The sequence below is a fragment of the Opisthocomus hoazin genome, chromosome 10, assembly GCF_030867145.1.
Source record: "Opisthocomus hoazin isolate bOpiHoa1 chromosome 10, bOpiHoa1.hap1, whole genome shotgun sequence".
NCBI lineage: Eukaryota > Metazoa > Chordata > Aves > Opisthocomiformes > Opisthocomidae > Opisthocomus > Opisthocomus hoazin.
The window spans coordinates 19,435,104-19,459,787 of NC_134423.1; the positions used below are offsets into that span (position 1 = coordinate 19,435,104).

Sequence of the window (24,684 nt, forward strand, 5' to 3'; positions counted from 1 at the left end):
GTGGACATACCCAGACCAGAGCAGCCCATGAACTTTTTCTAAGATGCCTCTGAAAAAAGTAATAAGAAAACCTAGCCAATTATCTATAAGCTTAAATTTACTATGTAAGCACGCTGAACTGAATAAAAACTAAGTAATCTACAAAATGAAACAAAACACTGAAAAATCACTGCAGTATTGGGTGAGTGTTTATTCCTTGGCAGAGTAGCCTTCCCATAGCTGGCTATAGTCACTGCTGCTGCAGAGTTCACTTTGTTCTATGCTAAAGGAATATGGCTGCTCCCGAGTACATAGGGCCTGCCTTTATTGCTGGGATTGGAAGTTTGCCACTCAAAGAACTAATCAGAATTATTTATTTTTTCCAGCACTTTGAAGTAGATAGGAAGTTCATCTGGGTATCTGGCATATTTATTTAGCTCTGTTACTGGCTCACCTACTTACCGATGATAATTTACAAGATTTAAATAAAGGTTTCTCCTCCCTTAGTGCTGGAAAATGAAACCAGATTCTGTTACTTGGAAAAATGACTTAAAATGATGGAAATTATTCTTGTACTAGGAAGACAGAAATAGCCCAACACAAGCGTATTCCACAGTTGCCAGTTGAAACAGCAGCCTATTCTGTGCTACGCCTTTCACTGATTCATTTCTAGGGTTGTTGTCTAAAAAGACTCCACAGTTAGCGGGTCTGAACTGCTGCTTTCTGTCAAGTGGAAACCGAGTGGCTACTCCATAGCCTTTTTCCAAAAGCTCCTTTTGAAAACTGAAACACTGGGGCACAGAGATCTGCCAGGGAGTGCCACTGGGAATGCAGGAATGCGGTCCTTGCCTGGTGTCCCTATGTCCTGCCAGCTCCTCCCTTTCTGCTGCAACAATTCACATGCTGTAATGGTGACTATCGCTACTCGTGCCATACGTAGGAGTTTTAGCCAGAGGATTCATGAAGCCAAATCCATTTGTCATGCATCCGCATCTCCACCAGCCTCTACGAGAACTTCCCTGAAACAATGTTCAACAGTACTGGGGACTTGCAGGCAGAGTGCAGCTCGGCACAAACAGCTTTCCTTCCTGCAGAGTGGAATTACCCTGTCGTGCTGGTCCATCTGACCATCTATTATGGGGTTGGCACTCACAGAACTATCCACTGTTTTCAGTAAAGGCTGCTTTAGGTTGGCTTCAGGACCACAAGTTTTCTGGGCACAGAACTACCATCTGAACTGATGCTTTTAGGACTCTGCAGCCATCTCTGCGTGGGAGACAACACATTGGTAGTTCTTGCTGAGACTGGTAGAATTAAGGAAGTGAATGACGTGTCTTGGGTAGGGGGAGGACAGTTTCTGACTGTGTGCAGAACACCTCTGCTTTTCCTTTCTGTTGTATATGGGCAGCCAGAACCCTGGCTGCTCCCGGTAAATGCAGTTCTTACTCTAAAAGTCCTTAGGAGCAAGTCAAAAGAGAGGTAGTCTATGAGGCATTAGCCAAAGAGCGCTCACAAGACAAGGGACGAGTCTGTGACTATTACAGTCAAGCTACTCTAACTCATAGTTTTATTCACAGATTAATCTCATAAAAGGTAATTTAAAGCCACTCTGCTAGGCTCAGGTAAGGCTGTCAGTCCCTCAGGTAAAATTCCTTACAATCAAACGATGCATTAGATTTGGGAATGAGCAACAAAACTCGCCATCTCATGAAATTATACCACACCTCACTACATTTTCACAATGACATTCAAAGGGCAATGGCACACAAAAATACATGTTTATGTACTTTAAACACATGCCCTTAAACAGATCTTTGTGGAACATTCACCGTGCTTTTTAAAACTGCATTCTCACAAGCCAGCAGGCTTCTGTAAAACTCCCACCAACCACGATCAACCATGGATAACCTTTCAGGGCTACAACTGAAGATTTTTCTTAATACTGTGTTATCTGGGGGTAATGGGACATACAAAGAATCCCTGCAAAACTCTTCAAATAGCTTAAGGCCAACATAAACCCTTAGCAGTATCTGGATCTTATGTCCTTACTGAAGTCTATCTTACAGAGATCTTTTTCACCCATATGAATTTCACAGTCAGAGCTGGGATGGACCGTGGCAGGAGTGGGAGCAGGGAAAGCCGTGTTCCCCTTTCAGCCCCAGTTCTGCTCAATTCATTCATTTCGCTATGTGCTTGTGGCTGTACAACCTACCTTCTTCCTCTGGGTCAGGGCTGCGTCCATCCCTGCTGATCGTACACTCTAACCTTCTTCTGCCCCTTTGGTAACAGCTAGTTGTTCAACTCGCTTCCAAAACAGCACTTAGCTGCTCTCAAAATTACAGCAGCTTCTCTTTTAGGTCACAGCCAATGTGGCCTCTGTCAAACTGTTTATTTACAATACATCTTAAGAGCCCTCTGCCATCACAATCAGTAGGAAAATGAAATAATCATTGATTTCTTACAAGATGTATCAATATTTATACCATTATGGAGAGGAAGGAAAATAGAGGCTTGAGAAATAATACGAGTAATAACTTTTAAATCTCAGCCTGGAAACAGCAAGAAACACCCAAATATACACACTTCTTTATCAAATAAGGATTTTCAACACATTTTCTATATTTTTATAACTTGAAAACTCTCAAAGCATACTGAACACAAATATCTTTCACTTTTTGGTTGTAGAGTATATCCTGCTTAATACACCACCACCATGTAGCATGTTGGAATAACCACTAGAATGAAGGCTGTCAACAGAGTGTAGATCTAGCTGGCCATTAACGTTAACACCTAGCACCTATCTAGTCTATAAGAGTCTCTGCTCGGCGAGAACTGAGATGTCCACTGCATTTGTGTTAAAGGTCCCTATTTGGAAAAGAAAAAGGAAAAGATACTGAAGCAACTTTTTCTCTTCCTCTCCAAGCAGAAGTTATGAAAATCATCTCCATACAAAATTGCACAGAGAAGAAAAAAAAGGCTTTCACAGCAATCAGTTTCTAAGGTATTTAAAATTCCCTTGCTTCACTTGGTTCAAAAGTAGTATTACTGCTACCACAAATTTGCTGGAAAGATAATGACAGGTCTGTCCTGAGCTTCAAACAGCAGGCACTTGTTCATTGTTCCTTTCATAATGAAATACCAAATTTTCACTCATGTTTGGAAATCAAATGACAAAATCCTTTGACTACAGCTACATACAACAAGGGCACTAATTAGAAATTCCCTGGCAAATAACAAAGCCAAGACTTATTTCTGTTCAAGACCATGATGTTTAAACTTATTCAGGTAAAAAAAAAAAAAGCAGAAGACAAGGATAATCAGAGATATTTGTGTAACCTGAATGTTTTAATTTCCAAATAATCTGTACCAGATTCTTTTTATTAATTTCCATATGAAAAGTACACCTTCCAGCAGCAACTTTTACTTCCCACCTTCTCCTAAGCTGTAAATCTCTTCCTGCTGTATACGTTATCCACGTCAGAGAACAATTTCCATTTTTTTTTTTTAATTTATCCAATCACATAATCTTTCTCTTTGTACCCATCAGATTTCACACAAGCTGGGAATTTTCATTAATGTCTGCAAAAGGACAGCTTTTGGGACACAGCTAATCATGACTCCTTTATTCTACCCAAGTATTATAAAACATTCCGGGAAATGTAAACTTTCCAAAACTTGTTGCCATTTGAACATTTTGATTTAGAACAAATCCTCAGTTCTTCAGGTACATTGGTTTGTGCATTTAAACATAAACTTTATCTCTTTCCTCTCATGCTAGGAATCCCAGTTCACACATAGGCTAATTAACTACAACTTAGAACGGAGTAGGAATAATTACGTAATGCTGCTGTTTCTTAGCAACCGTGAAAGATATGGTGAAGGATGTGAAAGAGAGACCCAAATAACATCATTTCTAGATTGAGAACTTCCACCTAGACTAACCTGCTAGTGGGACAGTAAATTAATTTTAAATTTCCATTTGCCTGCTTCAGTGCTCTGTCTCTTGCCGGCTCTAACAGTGTGATTTTCACAGTCTAAGATGGCACTTGAGCATTTAATTTCTGCAGAGCTGATAATACCTGCTAGCTAATCTAAAAAATTTGTAAAATTTCATCAGAAAATTATTTTCCTGCTTCCTTCCCACATAATGACTTATGTCTAGCACTAACTCCTCACCTAGTGGGAGTTCTACCAAAGTAAAACTGGAAGGTTAGGCCTTGCATCAGTCTTCAACAATAAACAAGATTTATTTTATTAATAGCAAAATTGGTAACTATGGTTTTCCCCATAACGTTAATGAAGCATTTTGAATATTTAAATTGCTTTACTGTGCTCTGAAGATATTTATTTCATGTATTAACTGATTTTACACTGCAAGACAAACAATGCTGTTACTGATTTTCAAAAATATTAATAGAATTTTAAAAACAGTTGGAAAGCTGAAAGAGCAATTACAAATCAAATTGCTTTAATACTTGCAGAATCTTTTTATGCCTTGCTAGGCAGTCTCACTCTGCAGTTGCTACTTGCATGTGACATTGTCAATACTGCAGATTTAACTTTTGCTCAGGAAGGGATAGAAGACTGGTCTTTGTGATCTTACATTTTGCTTTTTGAGTATGGGAATGTCTGTAGCAGAAAACCACACGGCAGACTTCAAAGTACCAAAGTGAGGATAAAAATGAATTAATGACTCAAAATAACACAAACATTGTTGTCAGGTTTTGGTCTATGCATCTGAGACACATGGAACGTGCAGTCATGGGAGATGCGCATGGTAACATTGCTTATTGTCACAGCCTCTGGAGCTGGGAAAGCCCCAGCTGGAAGGGATGGAGGTCTGTGTCAGTACTGACAGTCTCATAGCTAACCTGAGGGTCACAACCCTATGGCTGTCCCCTCCCTGGCAGGGTTCAAGGCCAGGTTAGATGGGGCTTTGAGCAGCCTGGTCTGGTGGAAGGTGTCCCTGCCCATGGCTGGAGGGCTGGAACTAGACGATCTGTAAGGTCCCTTCCAACCCAAACCATTATGTGGTTCTGTGATTGACCCTCACTGTGTAAGATAGTGCTGCAGCCTGTCATGGGAAATGCATCTGGCACAGCATGAGGGAAGAACAGTGGTGCCAGGATGCAATGTGGTAATCTGCCAGCCTTTCTGCAGTGGGACCTCTCTTCCTAAGAGAGAGCCCAAGCCAAAGTGCCTTGCTGCTGTCTCTCCTGTAGCACAAGGTGCTCCTCATCAGCAACTCAGAGGTTTCACTAACCAGCAGCACCTGGTGCTTAAATGGGAGAGAGGTGGGAGGAGGCTGTGTTACCCGCTGTGGGGAGCATGGAGGAGGCAGTTGTGAAAGGTTGAAACATGGGAGGGTTGCAAAACTTGTGAGGTGGGTGTGTAGCTCCTTGGTATTGCTGGCGTGTCTTCTATCTTGGGAGGTCTTGGGGCTGTTATTTGTTGGAGACTGTAAGAAATCTTTGTGTTGGGTATTGCAATGTGCTCTGTTCTTCTTGTCTGTGTATTCACTGCTATGAGAGGTTGTGTACTGGGCTGGAAGGAGCCTTGGTCTGACTTGGTGACCATCCTGTGCAGCGTCCAATAGTATGCTGGGCCCTGTGTGGAAAATGTTTGCAGAAGACAGTAGCTTTTTTGTTGTGCTATGGAGTGTGTATAGGGTTTTTATGTTGTTCTGGCAGCAGGCACAGGTGGAACTAGGGTTTCCCTGGGTGGTCGCGATGGGTTTGTTTCATTATCTCATGGAACCGACAATGGACCCAACTGCTGCTGAAAGTTGTTTTTTTTGCTGAAAGAAGCCAAACTAAATATATATATATATATATATAAATCTGAAGCTGTAATTCTTTAGTTGTAAACTTATAGTGCTGTCTGGCAGGGCATTCTGCAAAGTCCTGAGTGAACCAAGGAGTTGCCTCTGATGGCCACTACTCTGTGTGGTAACGCATCCACCAGTCTGTCTAGTTACGTTTTTAAAGAACTCCTGTTTACTCTGCGGCTTTAATATTAAAGTTAGTTTGGCAGCGTTTGAATTTTTGCTTGTTTAGGTTGTGTGGTTTTTTGGGAGGTGTGTGTTTTGTTTATTTTTTAAAGCAAAGCTATTCTTTAGTACTCTGGAAGAAAGCAAAGAAACTGTTGGATTAACCAGTATAAGCGAGTATATGCTCCTTGCTCAAGTGGTGTTCACAGACAACGTGTTTTCTTGCTGTGTAAGCTCAAATGGTCCCTGGGAATACCATTTTACTATATTTTAACTGCTTTCTGTTAAGGTAATTTGTTTACATCTATGAGGTAGATGAATGTTTCACTCCTTTAACATTCAAATGAATACAATCAAGGCTTGATTAGTTTATTTCTGGCAGCGGATTAGCTGAATGTTATGCCAATTGCTTTCTGTAGTAGTCGTCTTCAAGTGTTGTATTTCAGTAATCTTGTTCTGATGTGTTTTCCTTGCATAGCCTGGAGTGACTTTTTAGCACACTCTTTGAGAGGAAAAATAACTTTTCCACTGTCTCCCCCTGTATGATCATACTTATGAAAACCTTTGTGCTCACGAGTTCCAAACTTGCTGCTCCTAAAGGCTGGCTTGCAGGGAAATGGAGGGCAAGACCATACTTGGTGCGGAGTCCTGCCTCCATAAGGCAGCCTGCATCTTTTTCTCCTTCTGTAGTCTGGAGCTGAAGAGAGCCTGTTTTCTTAGCTTTGCCATATTTCAAATTCATAAAAACTGAATGAAAGATTTGGTGCTCCTGGCTATAGACTTGATAGAGCAAGTCAAGAGCTCAACAGTGTTTGGCTGAGTGACCACCTGGAAGGCATCTCACTTCTCTTACTTTGCAGGGAAACCAAAGTCTGTAGGAGGAAGGCTGAAGTGTCTTAGGCCCTTCCCTTATGGGTCAGGATGAGGCTGGTACTCGCAATAGGACTCTGGAATACTCTATCTGTTAAGATATAACCTAAAACCTACCAAACCCTGTTTCTTTTGCCCATTCTTGTAAGTGAAAAAGTCTTCCTTTTTTCTCCTCCTTCAGTCTGCTTGGACTTTTCCAGGGAAAAGTTAGAGCACTATGACGAAAGGAGGAAGGCTAACTATAATTAATAGGTTCTAACATTCCTGCCTTTTTTTTTTTTTTTCCCCCCCTGGTTAAAAATCAGATTCCTAAGATAGATGGTCTGTTTAGTTTATCTGAGGTCACTTCAGGAACAGTTCTACTTTTGTAAGACTTCTTGTTTTCCTGCTATATATGGCTTTGTTATAACAAGATTAAAATAAAAGCCACAGATGTTCAATGCATAAAATTACATTGTCGGGTTTGCCAGAAAGTGTATCTGCTCCTCAGCAACTGCTCTTGGTATTAATGTACATATTAATGTAAATACAAGATATTATTGACAGCTCTCCAGGTATAGTTTGCTGATGACTTAGACTGGCTTTTTTTCTGCTTCCAAAGCCAGCTGGCCCAGAGGGTGGCTGCACCTGGCTTCTGGAAGGACATCGGCTTCGGGAGCCCTGAGGGCAGCCTGCAGTTCCCAGGGCAGTGCCTGCTGTAGCAATTAAGGATCAGCAACACCCGAGGTGGTGCTGGGAGGGATTAAGCTGAACTGAATCCAGGGAGACGAGACGGGGATTGTCAGTGTGATCTGATAGCATAAACTACACACAAGTGATGCACCCTGATCTTGTGGTTTAACACAAGTTATGGTTTTTCAGCTTGCTGCAGAGAAGAGAGAATAACAAGTGATTTTATTTTTTTCAGCTGTGTCTTTATGAGCCTCAGCAACTCAGCTGTCTGCATTTACCTTTTGGAAATTACTGTTTGTGTTAAATCACCTGTAACTTGGTGATTAGGTAACTCATCAATGAACAAGGCTCTGAAACTCTGAAGTTGCAGCCAGCAAGGGCTGTTTGGCTAATGTTTGGATCAGTGGGCTATCTAGGCAATCTACAGAGATATTAACTGATGTAATGACACACTCCAGAAAGGTTGCAGTTTATATCTAAAAGACTATCGGTGTTGAAAATGAGATGGAGTTAAGGGCAGATTTTTGACAAAGGTTATTCTGTCTGCTCACGTGGAAAGCAAAGTCAGGATAATAGTTTGGTTTGTAGAAAATTGTTTACATTGCTGAACTAAGCTTCAGATTGCTGTGTATTGTTTCATTGTCATAGAAACATGAGGTTGAAGGAATAAACTTTTTTATCAATCCTCTAATGACAGGACAAGGGGTAATGACTTTAAACCAAAAGAGGGTAGATTTAGATTAGATCTAAAAAGAAATTCTTCACTCTAGAGGTGCTGAGGCCCTGGCACAGGTTGCCCAGAGAAGCTGTGGCTGCCCTCTCCCTGGCAGGGTTCAAGGACAGGCTGGATGGGGCTTTGAGCAGCCTGGGTTGGTGGCAGGGTCCCAGCCTGTGGCTGGGGGCTGGAACTGGGTGACCTGTAAGGTCCCTTCCAGCCCAGACTGTTCTAGGATTCTAATCCATTCCTTTCTCTGAGATAAGACTAGCAGGCTAGAAGAGATACTTTACTAATCTGTTCCTAAAGAACAGCAATATCCCTTCACTGCTTAATGCATGCTTGCAACCCTTACAGTTAGAAAGATTTTCCTATGTCAGACTAAATCTCCCTGGCTGCAAATAGGCTGAGTGCTCCTTGTTCCGTCTCCAGCAATCGATCCCTGTGTGCATTAACTAACTACAGCAAACTTCCAGTGTGTGTGTGTGTAAAACACTGTCCTGTAGTGATTTCATTTCTAGATTAAACAAACTGATCTTGAGAAGTGAGAGAAGGAAAACAATATTATCCACTACAGCTGTTTACTTGTAAATCTTCATCCTGTGTTTCTACAGGCAAGATTACTGTCAGAGCTTTATTAATGAAAGGCTATGCCTTGGCTGGACCTGATTTTGGAGTTTGTTATATTTTGGGCCAGGTTTCATCTGGCTTTCTAAAATTTGAGGTTTATTGCCAGGTTACCAGATTTCGTAACCTTAGAACAGGATTTATTACTCCTTCCACTAAGGCATTGCCTGGGATGAGGCAACAGAGGGCAGATGGTTTTAAAGCACAAATTCACACCTCAGCCAGCCAGCTTCCTGCAGAGAAGTCTTAACAGACAGGATCGGAAAATGTCCATGTTCCTTGGCCTGCACACAAGAGAGCCTGGCAGCAAGCAATCTCTTGAGAAGATTATGGTGTATGTAGGTGGGTTATACATGTAAAGTCCACACAAACTGTTTTATGTGGAAGAACTGAAACTCGGGTTATGAAGAAAATAGAGTGACTCTACATGCTGTGGGGAATACTCTTCACTGTGACTTTCAGTGGGCTTCTTAGGGACTGTGGTCTTAGGCCACGGTGTGTGTATCACAGGCACGGAAGACAGCCTGTATCCTACCACTTGATCAGGGTGTCTTTCTGTGCTTGATCCCCCCCTCTATTTTGAAAGACTTGTATCAGAAAATACGCTAGCAGTCACAAGCATGTTAATTCTGCCCAACTTCTTTTGTTCTGGTAAATTCTCTTTGGGTGAAAGGCTTTCCTTGTCTCATTAAGAGGCTCATGTACTAAAGGGAAAAGCAAAACAAAGCAACACCTGATAGTTTGAAATTGTGGGTTCTATTTTTATTCTAAACAGGCTTTCACTGCCAGAGAGCTAGACAGTCAGACTCAGAAGCAAATGGAAAGATGGGGAGAAAAAAACCTAAGTTTGTTCTCTTTAGCTGAATTGCTAAAAAATATGAATTTTCTACTTCTGTTTGTAACATTCCTTTATTGTCTTACGATCTGCAGTAGCGCTTATTGGGAAAAAAAAATCATTGTAGTCGTCTGTATAGTATGACAAGTGAGGTGTGGTTAAGATAAATTAGTTCTCAAACTTCATCCTGTTATGAAAGACTTCTGAAATTCCATACTGAATGCATATGTATCTTTCATATTTAAGATATGTTAACTGCATTGGTGCAGCTTCTTTCTCAGGGATGGAAGTTCTTTCATAATATACCTATAAAAGTACCTGCAGTGACTGTGCACTGTATTGATATTACAATTTACTAGCTTTTAATAAAATGTCTTGTGGTTCTTACTGCACAGACTCATAATGAAAGATGCTCCTGACCTAAAAATAGTAAAGGTAAACAGACAAAGCAGACCAGGAATGGGAGGAGAAATAGATACAACTGAAATACTTGCTTAAGGCTGTGATTAAGACCCTGCTGTCAGTCCAGTACTTCACCATCAGATCCTGAAAGGATATTATATGGGAGGTTGCACAAAGAAATTGGACCAACATCTTTACAGTGTCCTTAAATTTCAAATCCTATTTGCTCTGAAATTCAGGAAGGCGTTACTTAACAGATATCTAAAGTGACAAAGCCTGTTTTAAAAGATATACAAATGGCAGATACCCAATGTATTGGTGGATAAACTGTTAACATGGAAGTCCAAGCTTAATATGAATACACTATTATTAGTACACATGCCTACTGGGATGTTACATGAAGAAAGGAATTCTGCCACTGTGTCTTGTGTATTGTTTTTTTAATGATGGAAAAACTGAAAAGAGAAGAAAAAAACCCTGGAAAGCCTTACTCGGATATTTTATCTTTTTCCAAAGCAGCATGTGGAAACATGGTGAAGCTTCTTAAATACTGCTATTTTCTGTTACTCTGCATGCATCTATCCCTGTGTACTCTGTTAGAACAGCTCTGAATTACATAAACCCCAAATCAGCATTCCATCTGTTGAAATCTGACATATCTGGGCATATCCTAGGAGAATGCTCCCTGTACCCTTTAACTACAGCCATCCAACACTTCCTCTGATGTCTGCTCTACCCGAGTAACTGTGCTATTGCAGATTCAGTCACCCTGCTTTCCCTGGCTCAGGTAGCACCATCCTGAGACTAATTTTTATTTGCTATTTCATTATAAATTGTTTTAGCCAAGCTAGCCTCTGTTTCCCCCCCTAACATCATGAAAGGGGTGTGTGTGTGTGTATATACGAGCCCAAAAGAAAGCAACTTTAAATACCAATTTTATGTGTGTCTGCATATGTAAATGTCATTTTGGAGTTGGGTTTTTTTGGTGGATCTGCTAAAGACAAATCAGAAAAATCCCAACAGAAGAACCTACTCCAACTCCTGGCACAATCCAGGTGTGCTACCCTTGAGGCCCGAGAAAGAGTTGCAAAGGGTCAAGATGCAGATTTTTCTTCCAGCGTAGCAGAAGCATTGTGTGCAGCTCTCCCTAGGGAGGGAGCTTCCCGGCCATGGTGCTTCCCAGGGGCAACTATGGGGAGGCAGAGATTGAGCTATCCCCAATACCAGTCTGCAGTTTTGATGGCACAAAAATGCCCTGTAGCATTCCTTTCTTCCCCAGAGATGTTATTCCACACCGTACCTGTCAAGAATTGCAGAGCCTGTACCTTCTATTACTTATTCAGGTCTTAGCATTTGTTACAAATATTTAAAACTTCACTTTAAAGTCTTACCTACCGGTGTGTGTGCACTTCCCATTCATGGTAACAGGGCATGATAATTATTAGAGCAAAAAATGTGCACCAACAGGATAATGACTTCCATTCGGCAGAATACTGTTCTCTTTACGTACTAAGCTGTTTCTGATATTCTGTGTATTCTTATGAAGGAAACTACTTTTATATTGTTTGTGGTACTTCTGCCTCTCTAGGGATGATGTCAAAAAACCTACGGAAGTCTATGGCTTAAAAGCATTTAGCTTTTCTTCTATATATAGCATTTCCTTACTTAAGGAAAATTACTTTCCTCCACTCCACATATATATATAAAAGGCTAGCTATATTCAATCACATGTTGTTTGTATATAAAAAAATTTTTCAGCTCAAAAAAATGTTAGACCAAGGCTAGTTCCAAACAAAGTGTATTCAAGTAGATGGCTGTAAAACTTTCAGCAATAAAATTGCCATGAGTTTTAGGAGCTTTATGATGTCATATGTATTTTTATCACTTTATCACGGTAAAGAAGCCACATTGCTTTAAAAGCAAGCTAAGTACTTATTTAAAGGTTCATTTTCAATCTTTTAATAATATATGATCTGTAGAGCAGACAGAATTTGTATTTTAGTCATTGATGAAATGACTAAGCATAGGCATCAACTGTCCCTAAATTATAATCCCTATTAAGAAGCATAACTACTGCTTTAATGTCTGTAGAAGTGAGGAAAGCAACAAATTAGTTGTTTAACATAATGGCACACATGCTATCTGAATTTCCATCAAATATGGCTATGAGGAAAAAGGAACTCTACAACTATAGAAAAGCTGTTCCAGTAACAAGTATATAATGAAAAAAAACTCTCACAGTCTGAGGTTGCCTGCATTGGTTATTTGGTATGTCCAGTCATACTTTATTTCAGTGCACAGCCAGAGGTATTTCACATGCACCTTTCTACCTGGTTGTCACTGACTGCCGTAACTTCAAGGAAATTAAATTCTGTTCTATGAAAATATGTAAAACATTGAATAATGGTTCCCCCCACCATCACTCTAAATTCTCGTCCTACACATCACTTCTTGCAGTCCTCATACTGCTCAGCTATTGCTAAGGCAGTATTTTGCTGGAGAAGTTCTAAAAGGTAAATACACAGAGCTGTAAGCAGTACAAGAGCAACTGTTACTCTTCTTCTGTACATTGATGGACAAGCGCAGACACTGCTCTTGAGAATTTGAAAGCTACACAGACATCTCAGCTGCAAAATCATGTAATGTGAGCATGTCTCTCCTGCTGTGCTGCACCGCGCAAACAGGGAAGGGCTGCACCAGGGTGGAGCTGTGCTCTCCCTGTCTGCTGTCCCTGTGTCCTCTTGTGTTCTTGCAGATCACACACAAGATGTTGCTGACTGAGGACAAATGAGTTGGGTCTGGCATTTTGGATTAGTGATCCAGAGAGATTCTGTGGTAGAAAATGGGGACCATGTTTCTAGCCACCCTGGTGGTGGAAGATGAAACCCAGGTGTCAGGGCGGCTGCTGGCCCTGCAAAGGGCAGACAGGGCTCTGATGCGAGTTTGATTTGGCTGAGCCAGGTCAGTGGTGGAGTGGAAAGGTGGATGCAGGTGCTGCATTGATGTTCTGGTGAACCTGCACCTTCTTGGTAATTCCTCTGCTTCAAGTCCCTTCCCTAAAGCCTCCCTTGGCATACTTCTGTGCTCTCACCCTCGTCTTGTTGGCAGGACAGTATCGAAAGAGGCATTCTTGTCCTAAGTGAAGAAGAGTTTAGTTTCTAGAAGCATCTCTCGCCTTCACGGCCTCTTCACAGCTGTTTAAAGCTTCCGCTTGCTTTTTAGAGGCAACCTCTGTGAATCCTCTTACAATATATTTTCATTAAAAATTATTAGAACTTCTAAGAAAATGTGTTGGTAAACTTGGATGGGGAAGATCTGCATACCACAGTTCATCACAATACTCTGCAAAAGGGCTAGGCTCTGTTTTCTTTTATTCCTTATAATCAAGCTATGTCATTAGAAAGCAGGGTCCTCCTCTGACTATTTGATCACTGACAGTCACAGGTGGCTGTGTCTGGAAAGAAACGCAATTCTCCCCTGGATCTGCTAGTCGAGTCCAATGATATGATCTTACAGGAGTGAGGATATACTGTTTCTCCAAGTAGTTGTTTGCTTAGGAATGCACTCTGGAAATAGCAGGGAAGCTCTTGTTATCTGCAGAAATGCTATTGTGTTCTCACTTGCTGGCAAATATTACATTTACCTGTTTTGCTATTCCAAAATCAAATTAACTTTCCTGTTCTTAGCATGCTTTACTAATCAAGATGACACCGATCTCATTTGCAAGCCCACTGCCTGCATTGTTTGCCAGAGGACGCAGGTTAGTTCCTCTGGCAAGGCAAATCTGTTCCTAATACTTCTCATTACAAAGACAAGACAATATCTTACTCCCATCAGTTTTCCCTTTTTATGAAATATAACCTGACAGCATTTACTCCCTTTCATAGTGGCAGAAATCATAAACACAAGAATATTTATGAAGAAATGAGTTAAGGAAGAAGAATCAGATCAATACTGGAAGAATTCATGCTTGCAAAAGAACAGCATAGTGGCTGAGGCACAGGGGAAATGAGATCAATTGCAGCTAGAAAGATGTGGGTATCTGGAGAAGGAACACCAAAAAAATGTTGGTGTTAAAGGTGAGGATGGATGGAAAGAGAAAAAACTGAAAAAGATTCTAGAGGTTAGACGATTGAGAACGTAGCCAAAATCTTGGTATCTGCATTCCTGCAAGGGACTTTGGCTCCTTTGGTAGCATGTGGCAGTCAGAGGGAGGGTGCAAGGAGGCTCTGACCTTCCTTGCCTTCTGCATGCCCCAGCACGCTGCATGTGCCAGGCCTTTTTTCAAAGCATGAGGCATTTCTGCATGTTCTCTCAGGGTGCAGCTCCATTCGCTGTTCTTGATGTAGTCAAAACATCAATTTTTACTGGCACAAGCTGTTGCACATAGCAACATAACACTGAAAGTGGCTATTTTCTGGCTCTTCATAACTGTGCTTTCAAACAACTAGCACTGAGTAAAACCAGTACAGGTTTCTCTTGAGCTTGTTGGAAGTGAACGATAGCAACTAGTTAAAAAACCCCACAGTTCACAGTTTGGAAATCGGCCTCAAAACTACAGGAGATCTCTTGGTCTGGAGGATAAACAGATATCAGCTGATTAACAACTAAGTATTGGGATTGCTTTAAGCCCTACGGATCTGATTTAATCAAAATTTTAAAGTTAAATCATGGAATTATGGAGAGCATTGGTATTCATCTGTCCTTAAGATGATTTGTTCTTGGCTTTCCATCAATTCTGTATGAATTCTGTAAGGGGAAGCGCTTTGTGGAGAAATGCCAGTGGTGACTGTTTTGGATGAATGTAGTTGTCTGAGGTTTTGTTGTTGTTTGTTTTTGATTTGTGTTTTTACTTAGGGTTTTTTTAATGGATGGGGGATGAGGCAAGGCAGGGGTGCATGCATGAGTGGAAACTTGGCCATATATGTTCCAAGCACACAAAGTGTTACGTCATTCCTCCTTATACAGGATAGTATCTGATAGCAACCTTTAAGAACTGATATGGAAATAAGATTCCTGAAAAACCAAATACAGGTAAGAGAGAAGCCAGAGACACCTCATAGCTGAGGTCAGGCCAGACTTATATGATAGAAGCTGGTGTCTGACAGATGAGGTTTAAACACTGAACAAAAACTTGCTCTTTTAGTTGCATAGAGCCTGGTATATTTAAAGGGTACCAGTTAGTCCAAGCTGGTAAGAACGGGGCATATTGGCACTCTACAAAGTTTGTGGAAGTGGTCTTTACATATACTTAGGCTTGAAATTTTTATCCCATTCCTAAATCTGTAATCCAAGTCAACATTTCCCTTCACTGATTCTTTATAATTTTCCAAGAAATCCAGTAGTTGTGCATCATAATGACTGTATTAATTATTTTTGCATCTACTACTAAACATTTCTCCTAACAGTGGAGATTGTTAATGAAATACTGTATCAAAATACTGATGAGTATTAAAATAGCGAGGCACCAACTATAACTTGCTTTGAAGTAAACATGAAGGTTGCTCTTGATACCTTTTAACCCACTTCCCTCTGACTTCTGGGAGTGAAGGGGAAACAATGCACAAATACACAAAGTTAAAGTTAAATGCAAGTAAACAAAACCCACAGACATTCAGCTGGTGTAACACTGTATGGCACAGAGGTTTTGTTGGAAAAATCATCTGAAAGATGGTTATCTTAATCAAAAAAAACCAAACAACTCAAAATGCCCTCGCTTTGAAAACTCCAAGAAACCTGTATCTGATCTGCACCTGTCAGTGATTTGACTGTGCAAACTACGTGCTCTAGAAGTAAACAGACAAGTTGGAAAGGAAACAGTAACACAATAATAGTGTTAATAATTTCTTCAAAGAGAAAGAGAGAAAATGTAGTTTTTCCTGTAACACAAGCTGCTTGTATAAACAAGTTAATGCCAGAAATTAGATGCTCACTGGTGGTAGTGAGGTATTGTGCTAATTTTTATTATTTGTGTTTCAGATATGTGTTTCATATTAAATTAGCACGAGTAAGAAGACCAAAGAAAATGTCTTCACCATCAGGTGTTTGTTTTGTATCATAGATGGAAATAATCTTCCTGCTCTATTTTCTTTTGTTACATCAACACACGTTAGCTAAAACCTGTATCTGCACAGACTGGTCACTCTTCCTCTATAGGAAGACTAGACAGAACCTAACTGATAAAACCTGACTTAGAACAGAATCACTACCAAGGAGAGATTACTGACCACTGAAAAAGACAGCAAAGTGACTTTTGCTCTTTCTCAGCCTTTTTCATTAAAGTTCATTAAAGATGGCTACCTTAAAAAGCAGAAAAACCACTGGCTACCAGCCAGTGTCTTGAACTCAGCTTGGCTTCTGAAGAAGATGCTTGAATCTTGGGTATAAAGTCATAATTATTGCAACAAGTTAGTCTCAGCTTCCCATGAGTCTCCTTCAGCTAGACTTGTCAGCCTGTAAGATGTCCTCCCATAATCGAACTGGCAGAGAAATTGCTGCAGACAAACAGCAAATAGCACACTTCTAATTGGGCAAGGCTCCAAACTCAGGTCTTGGCCCAAGGCAGCTACCCTGAGAGAGGTCCACAAGCAGTCCAACAGTCTGGACAGCCTTGAGCAGTGCACCAGAAGTCACAGTAATAGTGAAGAATCTCTGCACCCTGCTCTGTCCACAGGGTCTATGTAAATAAACTGGGACAGAGACTGTTGTACGTGCATCGTGCTGTCATCTGGATGCAAGCTGAATTCTTTCCCACACTCCAAATGTTGTTTAATTCACGCTGACCACTGTTATTCTCTGTCTCATGCCAGGACATTTTGTGGGAGGCTATCTGGCATAGGCTGAAACAGTGCCAGGAAGTATATTAATAGATAAACAGTTTAGAGGCTTGTGTACCACTGCTTGGGCCTGCAGCCAGGTCCTGCTTAGTTTACTAGAAAAGATAGTGAGTGCTCTTAGAAAGTTACAGGGTTCTCCCACTTTCCTGGGAGGGCTGGTCACCCCAAGGCTGATGCTGTGGGTAAAATGCAAATAGTAAAGGCTTCTTGGGCAGGACAGGTCTTCAGGAACTCCTCATTTATCTGACCTACTGTGTTCCATTTTACCTGGGCTTTATTCTTCCATTACTAACAAAATCAGGTGACTTGCTCTTCCAACTGTGACTTCTTAGTCTTTGGTGTAGATGAGAAGAAAGGGTAAGAGATTTATTTCTTCTAATGGTGGGAATTGTGAGGTTTTTGATGAAGTGAGCTCGTTGCCTTGTACAGGTCATCTACTATTGCCGAAACATCACATCAAGTTGAACCCACTCTCATCCCAGGCCTGTGGCAAGGCAGACGGGAATGGTCAATGATTGCTGTGTGGCAGGATATTGCTCCATATTCCTATTTATGAACTTCATCTGGCATCATAAATTCTTGCACCAAGGCTAGTCCATATCCACGTATTGGAAAAAGTAGAGGCTTTCCGTTCACTGACTGCTAGCAGCATCACAATTTCAGGTGGGAACAGCTCAGTTTGGGGCTACGCAGAGCCCCTTACAACCACCATTCACATAAATGTAAAACCAACCTCCCTGCTTGAGCAACAGGCTGGCTGTGACCTGACAAAATTCTGGCTGGCTTCTGCCTGCTATTTGTGTGTCTGGGTGGCACTAGCATACCCTGTCCTGAAAGTGAGTAGTTCTGATCAAGAATATCAAATAGTTATGCACTAAAATAACACAGTATCCCTTGCATGCCTGCTCTCCCTACCTGGGAGTCAGATTCTGCTTCACCAATGATGATAAATCATTCTGAAGTCACGTGTTTTAATGTGCCACCCTCTCAAAAGTAGGAAGAAACTATCAAAGCTACTGAAAAGAATGTTACGTCATATGCTGTTGCTTATTGCTGCTCAGCAGTCTCATTCACAGGTGTTGCTCTTGTACAAGAAAGGGAGCTTGGGCTTCAGTCCAGTGCTTTATGAAGTTCATATTTCTACCTGATTTAAAAAAATGAAAGCCTGAACAAGTTGACCTGTTCAGCCGTCTCTTCTGCTTGTCCAAGTTGCTTACTCAACTTGACAAAAGTAGGATTATTTACGATCTTTACTATCGTCCCAGAATGATTAGATTTTTTGCCTTTCAAAGTTTGGGGATTTTTGTGGTGTGGGGTGAGGTGTTTTTTTGTGGTTTTTTTTTTTTTTTTTCAGTTGGACGAGGCTCCCAATCTGACAGTGACTGTGCTAAAGAAGGGTTTGTGTGTAAATCGGCAGCTCAGGTGTTTCCTGGAGGGAACAGTAGAGACATCCAAAAAAATTCACCCAGCTCGGCTCTTGGCTCACATGCCTGCCCTGGCTGCTGCTCTTACAGGCAGTTGCTGCCTGCTCATCCTGAAGTGTCTTTTGCTCGTGCTGTCTTGGCAGAGGAACTTGGACATATGCTTGCCTCAGTTTGCAGCATGATCCAAAAAGCCCTGTAAGAGAGACTGGAGCATGGGTTCCCATGACATGCTAGTTTGTGTCTGTTGTCTGTCCATCTTTTTTCAACTAGCTTTGTTTTTCCTTTGTTTTCCAGCACAAGGGAAGGGAGAGCCCTTTATTAGACAGGTGCTAGAAGGCACTTTGTAACAGAAGCATCCAGCAGAGTCTGCACCTTCCACTCAAAATAGTTTTGGTTTTGTGGGGTCTTTTTTTCTAGCTTCCATACTTACAACATGCTGTTATCTACCACTTCTGCTGGCTTGTCTGAAGTCCAATAAATATTATTGCATATCTGACTTTGAACTGTCTATGTAGAATCAAAATAAGGCTTTGTTAAATCAAAACTCTGCTTGTTCAAATACACTAGTGTTCCCTGGGGCAAAGTATACCTTTTGTCAGGGTAAACATTGTTCAAATGACCACTGTGATACTGCAAAAAAGAGTTATAAAATCCCTACTTGCCCTTTGTATCACATAAGCATGTTACTGATGCCTTGGATAATTAAGTGCTAAGTACCTTACAGTACACTTTCTAATTTATTTTATATTTACAAGAATAATTTAGCTCTTGAATGGCATTTAACTTGGTAAAACGATTAAAATATGTAACAGGCTTAAAAGATTAATATCGCAGAAGTACAGGCAGTTCACGTAGCATGATAAATAATATGCAGAAAAAATTATTTGCTAAGCACTGCAAATCAAATAATATTATCGTTCCGGAAAAATTACTCTTGTCTGTCAGGGCTGTTTTACAACAGTAAACAATGTCTAAACCTATTGTTGTTTTTACTAAGTATATATTTATTGTTCCAGGGTAGAATTCAGATAATTTATCAAATAATTTTAAATGTATTAATATTTTGTCAGGAGTTGCAGGGTAAAATCTTGGCCCTATTGAAGACAATAATAAGACTCCCACTGCCCTTATAAATGCAAGCCTGGTGATAAGGTTGTTTTTATTTTGTTATTCCTGGCATCATACAAAGTTGTAGGCTCCATAGCACTAACGTTTAAAAAAAAAACAAAAAAACACCCCAAAAAACACCCCAAAACACCAACCCAAAAAAACCCACAAAACAAACAACCTGTCACCAGTTTAGACCTCTAGTTGGAGTGCAAGCTACTCTCTTTCCTAGGCCAAATGTCTTTTGACTTCAGTGGGAGAAAAGCCAGAGAAGGGACCAGCAACATTTCACTCTCCAGGGTTACGTTAAACTTCATAAAAATAATCTGTGTTGTTTCAAATGCCTTGAAGGCATTTTAGCCTCTAGTTATCGTATGCTAATAGAGTAATGTAATAGTTCCACTGAAATAAACATGAATTTCCATATTCTGACTTAGTAGCTTGTAGAAAGGCTTAAATCTGTATCGCATAAAAGCTATATAGTCAAATTCTTGCCTATTTTAGCCAGGGAACTACACCCAGAATCTCCAAATCCGCTGCAAAATCATTGCTGATCATTTGGTGATGACCTGGATTTTTGTGAAATGTTACTCTGAAAGATGGCACAGAGGATCATACTTTCGTGTGGTAGGCTGCCTATGAAAGAGCTGGGGAAAAAGTAGTCCATTGCTCTACTGAAGAGAGTTTTTAAAAAAAACAACCTCTCAGTAGGTGGACATTAAAAAATAGAACTTTGTTCTCATTTTAAGATTACCTGTTCAGTTCTCAGAAGGCTATCTACAGGCCAAGAAAAGAAATGTAACTAGTCTCATGTGCAGTAAAACTCAAGAAATTTCACTGAGGGCAGTGTTAGTAAGCAGGTAACTTTTTTCTTTTGTATTACAATATAGAATTTTTTCAGAATTGCGAAGACCTGTTTAATGCTCTTAATAGTGATCTGTCTCATGAGTAACTTTTTTTGTGGCGGTGGAGGACACCAACCCCAAACCCCCCTTTTTGACCATATAGAAAACTGAAATGTGAATCAGTAATGGATGGGTGTGAGGAGACTTGTGGAAGCCAAGGCTGTGGAGCTGGATGCTTTTGTGCGTGGAGGTGTGGTGCTTTTACACTAGTTGCATATAAGGAGCTTTTTGTTTGCACCAAGGAAATATGAAGATGCTATCGTGACAACACAGTCAGAACAAATACAGGGAAAAATACTTCTGCCTCCTTGGAGACTCAGCTTTAAGTGGGCTATTAAAGGAAACGAGGCTGCTGGGATCTCGGAGTCAGACTCCAGCTGGCTCTTGGAAGCCAAGCGTGCGCGGCAGATGGTGGGGACATAGAAGGTAGTCTCCTCTCCTGTCCCGTGCACTCCCACGTCAGTCCCAGGAATGGCAGGGCTGCTGTGCCACCGGGACAGAGCAAAAGGCTGAACAGCTATTGCAGGAGCAGTACAAACCCTTAAATGGGATATGTTTTAAACATCTGTATTGCATTAGTATCATGGAGCTGTAGTGATAAAGTAAACTGTATCATGCTGGGCACGAACAGTCAGACAACCTAAGAAGAGGGCAATGGCTACAAGGAGTTTTAACTGTGCAAGCTGAAGTCATTGCTTTACAAATGTGGAAGTCCAAAGACTGGTAATGAAAGGAGTAACCTAAACATTCAAGTTGGTGTCACTTTCAGTACAGAATCCTAGCTGTTCTAAAATCAGTGGCCAAAACTGGACCATTACTATAGGACTTCAGCCCACATCCTTCTCTGAGGCACTTGGCTTGCCCTGTAAAGGGAAGGCAGAAAGCCCCTGGTCCCTGGGATCTGTGGGGACCTCCCTGATCCACTGTAACCCCTCAGCTCCGGTGCCTGCAACAGTGACTGACAGCGTGACTACTGAACATCCACATACAGAGAGATGCTGTGCTGTACATATGGCAGAGTACAGAAAAAAGACCAAATGAAATCTAGCAAAAATGTGTTTTTTCAGAAGAGGATGAGGGATACAAACAGCAAGTAATTCTTTAGTGCAGGAAAAAAAGGATTGCAACTGGTTAAGACAAAACCACCAAATTTTCACTCTACTCCAGTTTTATTCTACTGCATAGGCATCTGCCATGTATGGTCAAAATACCAGATTTTTCTTCTCTTAGATAGTACAAAGAAGGAATAGAGAAGAGGAGAGGAGACTGATGAACATCAACTCTTGGCAGCTAGCAAGCGATGACATAAAAAGCACTTATGGCAATCTCTAAGCTTAGTTATTTTTAATTTATTTAAAAGAAAATCCTATTCAGAACAGGAGTAAGTTGTTGGCAGGAGCTGTCTTACATTAACTCATCTATAAAAGTAATGTTTGTAACTTGTACTTCATGCACTGCTTTGAATATTTAGATGTAAAAGTATAGCTGTTGGTGGTCTTTATAAGTTCAGCCTAATGGACCTTTATGAATATAAGGAGCTCTATGACCTGTTGCTAGCCTTATTTCATTCTCTCGATCTCAAGTAAGAAAATACAAAGCAAGACATCAAGAGGAAATACCCCTAAGATTTAAAACTGAATTGGGTTTAAGACTGCTATAAAATCTTTTTCTGCTGGGAGACCAGACAAGGTAACAAGTATTTATCTTATGATTTCCTACTGTTGTTCATCACTACTGTATTAGCAGGACAGTTAAAATATTTCACAACATATCTGGTATTTTTTTCCTCTTGACTTAAAATACTATGTTGAAACCTTTCTTTTGGGGGGGGTGCTAGCTGTGATAAAGACATGTCTAAACTGGACAGATCATGGTAAAAAACTCTTCTTGAAGAAGAACTTGTAACATGGTAACTTTTCTATTTGAGCTTACGATGATCTGTAGGACAATTTCAGACCTCACTCCATTGCGCTTCCTCGTGCCTGATGCCAGTCAAATGGCTTCAGAGGGGGTGCCTGTGACTTCCACCATGGCAGCTGGAGGCCGGACAGGTCCCCTCGGCACCGAGCGCCAGCCACGCGCGTGACACTGCCGCGGCCAGCTCTGCCGAGGGCCGGTGCCACCAGACCCGGTGGGGTGGCCCGGAGCCGGCAGCAGTTCCCCGCAGAGCGGCGATGGGACGCGTGCCGGGCTGGCAGAGCAAACCCACCTCTGCGTGTGCTGGGCTTCACGCGAGTTCCCTGTCCTCGCCCGCCGCTCGTGCAGGTCAGCCTTCGGTTGCGGCACACCAGCCAGGGGTGGTTTTGCGTGGGGCACAGGGATGTGGAGATTTGGAAACGGCAGGAGAGATTTTGGTTTGGTTTTTGATTTTTTTTTTTTTTTTTTTTTTCCTTCTGTCTCATCTCGGAACTATGTGGGCTGCAGCAGCTCGACAGCAGCGTTTTTATGTTTTTTTTTCGTGACAAGTTCTGACCTGAAAACAAAAGCGCAGCGGCCCGAGGGCCTGCGTGCCGGCCGCTGAGGGGGGTCGGGGTCTCGGGGCGAGCTGCCGCGGTCCTGGGGCGGCAGCCAGATAACCCTGACCGAACCCAGAGAACTTCGCGGCCTCCGGGCACGCCGCACAACGCACCGGACCGACGTCAGCACCGCTGATTTAACGGGCTGTCACGGCGCGGGTGAACGCAGCTCCCCCGCGGAGCTCTCACCCCCCCACCCCGGGCAGAGCGGGCCGGGGCCGGGCCGCCCCCTCCTCCCGCTCCCGCCGGAGGAGCCGGTGGCGGGGGGCTCCCCGCGCCTCAGTCTGCGCTGCCCTCCCGCGGTGTCCCCTCAGCGCCGAGCGTCGCGGCCCTGCCCCGGGGGCAGCGAGCGGGGCACCCCCTCCTTCCCGCCATCGGCACCGGGTCCGTCGGGCAGCACCCCCCCCCCCCCCCCCCCCCCCCCCCCCTCTTACCTGCAGGAGAGACCAGCTCGCCTTCGCTGAGATCCCCGGAGTCCGAGTCCATGGCGCAGGTGCCGGCGGGGCGGAGGGGCCGACGGGCAGCGCGGGGCCGGCCGCCGCTGGCGGGAGGAGCGCCCGGAGCCGGGGAGCGGGAGCCGGGAGCGAGCGGAGCCTGCTACCTCCTCCTCTGCTCCCAGCCCGGGCGCTGGGTCCGCGCCACCACATGCAGCCACCTCGCTCAGTGCCATTGGCTGCAAAGGAGGAGCGGGGACGGGCGGGCTCCGGCGAGGGGCGGAGGGAGCGGGGGCGCGGCGGGCTCTCCCCGAGCCCGTTACACAAGTTCTCTGGCAGCCGGCTGCACCGCCCCGGCCGCCCGATCCGGCCGCGGGGGAAGGGGAGCGGGGCGGGGGCCGGGGAGGGGGCCGGGACCCCGGGCGGGCAGCTCCGGCCTCCCCGCGGGGCTCGGTGCGCTCCCGAGGCAGAGCTGAGGAGCGCGGCGGGGGCCGAGGCGACGGCCCTGTGCGTCGTGTGCCGCTGCGTCTCCCGTTTGCTTTGTCTTTTCCTTCTTCTGCTGGCTTGTGGGCATCTCCCCTGACCGTCCGTCGTCGCTTTGTCTCTGTTCACCGGCTCCCTCTCCCTAACGATCAATTTCTTCAAAACCCAGTCATTAGAGCAGCGGGGAAGTGTCAGTTCTTACTGGGTGTGGGTACCCGGAAGAGTATTGAAGGAGCGAGTTTTGCTGCTGCCCGTTTGCACGTTAATTGCAGGCTCAGGCAGACGGGGCAATGTCACAGAATGACAGAATGGTGGGGGCTGGAAGTGACCTCTGTGGGTCATCCAGTCCAACCCCCCTGCCGAAGCAGGGTCACCTACAGCAGGCTGCACAGGACCTTGTCCAGGCGGGTTTTGAGTATCTCCGGAGAAGGAGACTCTATAGCCTCTCTGGGCACCCTGTTCCAGTGCTCCGTCACCCTCAGACTGAAGAAGTTCTTCCTCGTGTTCAGCTGGAACTTCCTGTGTTTTAGTTTGTGCCTGTTGCCCCTTGTCCTGTCGCTGGCCACCACTGAAAAGAGTCTGGCCCCATCCTCCCGACACCCACCCTGAAGATTTTTATAAGCATTTCTAAGGTCCCCTCTCAGCCTTCTCTTCTTCAGGCTGAACGAGCCCAGCTCCCTCAGCCCTTCCTCATAGGACAGATGCTCCAGTCCCCTCATCATCCTCATAGCCCTCCGCTGGACTCTCTCCAGCAGCTCCTCATCTTTCTTGAAGTGGGGAGCCTAGAACTGGACACAGTACTCCAGATGGGGCCTCACTAGGGCAGAGTAGAGGGGAAGGAGAACCTCCCTCGACCTGCTGGCCACACTCCTCTTAATGCACCCCAGGAT

At 43.1% G+C, this 24,684-nt stretch overlaps 1 protein-coding gene across 1 annotated transcript in view; it reads right to left on the reverse strand.

Annotated features, from left to right (window-relative positions):
- Nucleotides 1–23,562, reverse strand: part of TNFAIP8L3 (TNF alpha induced protein 8 like 3) — a 49,282-nt gene extending 25,720 nt beyond the window's left edge. The window contains exon 1 of the mRNA XM_075431408.1: nt 23,312–23,562. Coding sequence (XP_075287523.1) covers nt 23,312–23,363 — 52 coding nt within the window. The 5' untranslated portion in view covers nt 23,364–23,562. The remainder of the gene's footprint in view (nt 1–23,311) is intronic.
- Nucleotides 23,563–24,684: the final 1,122 nt, after the last annotated feature.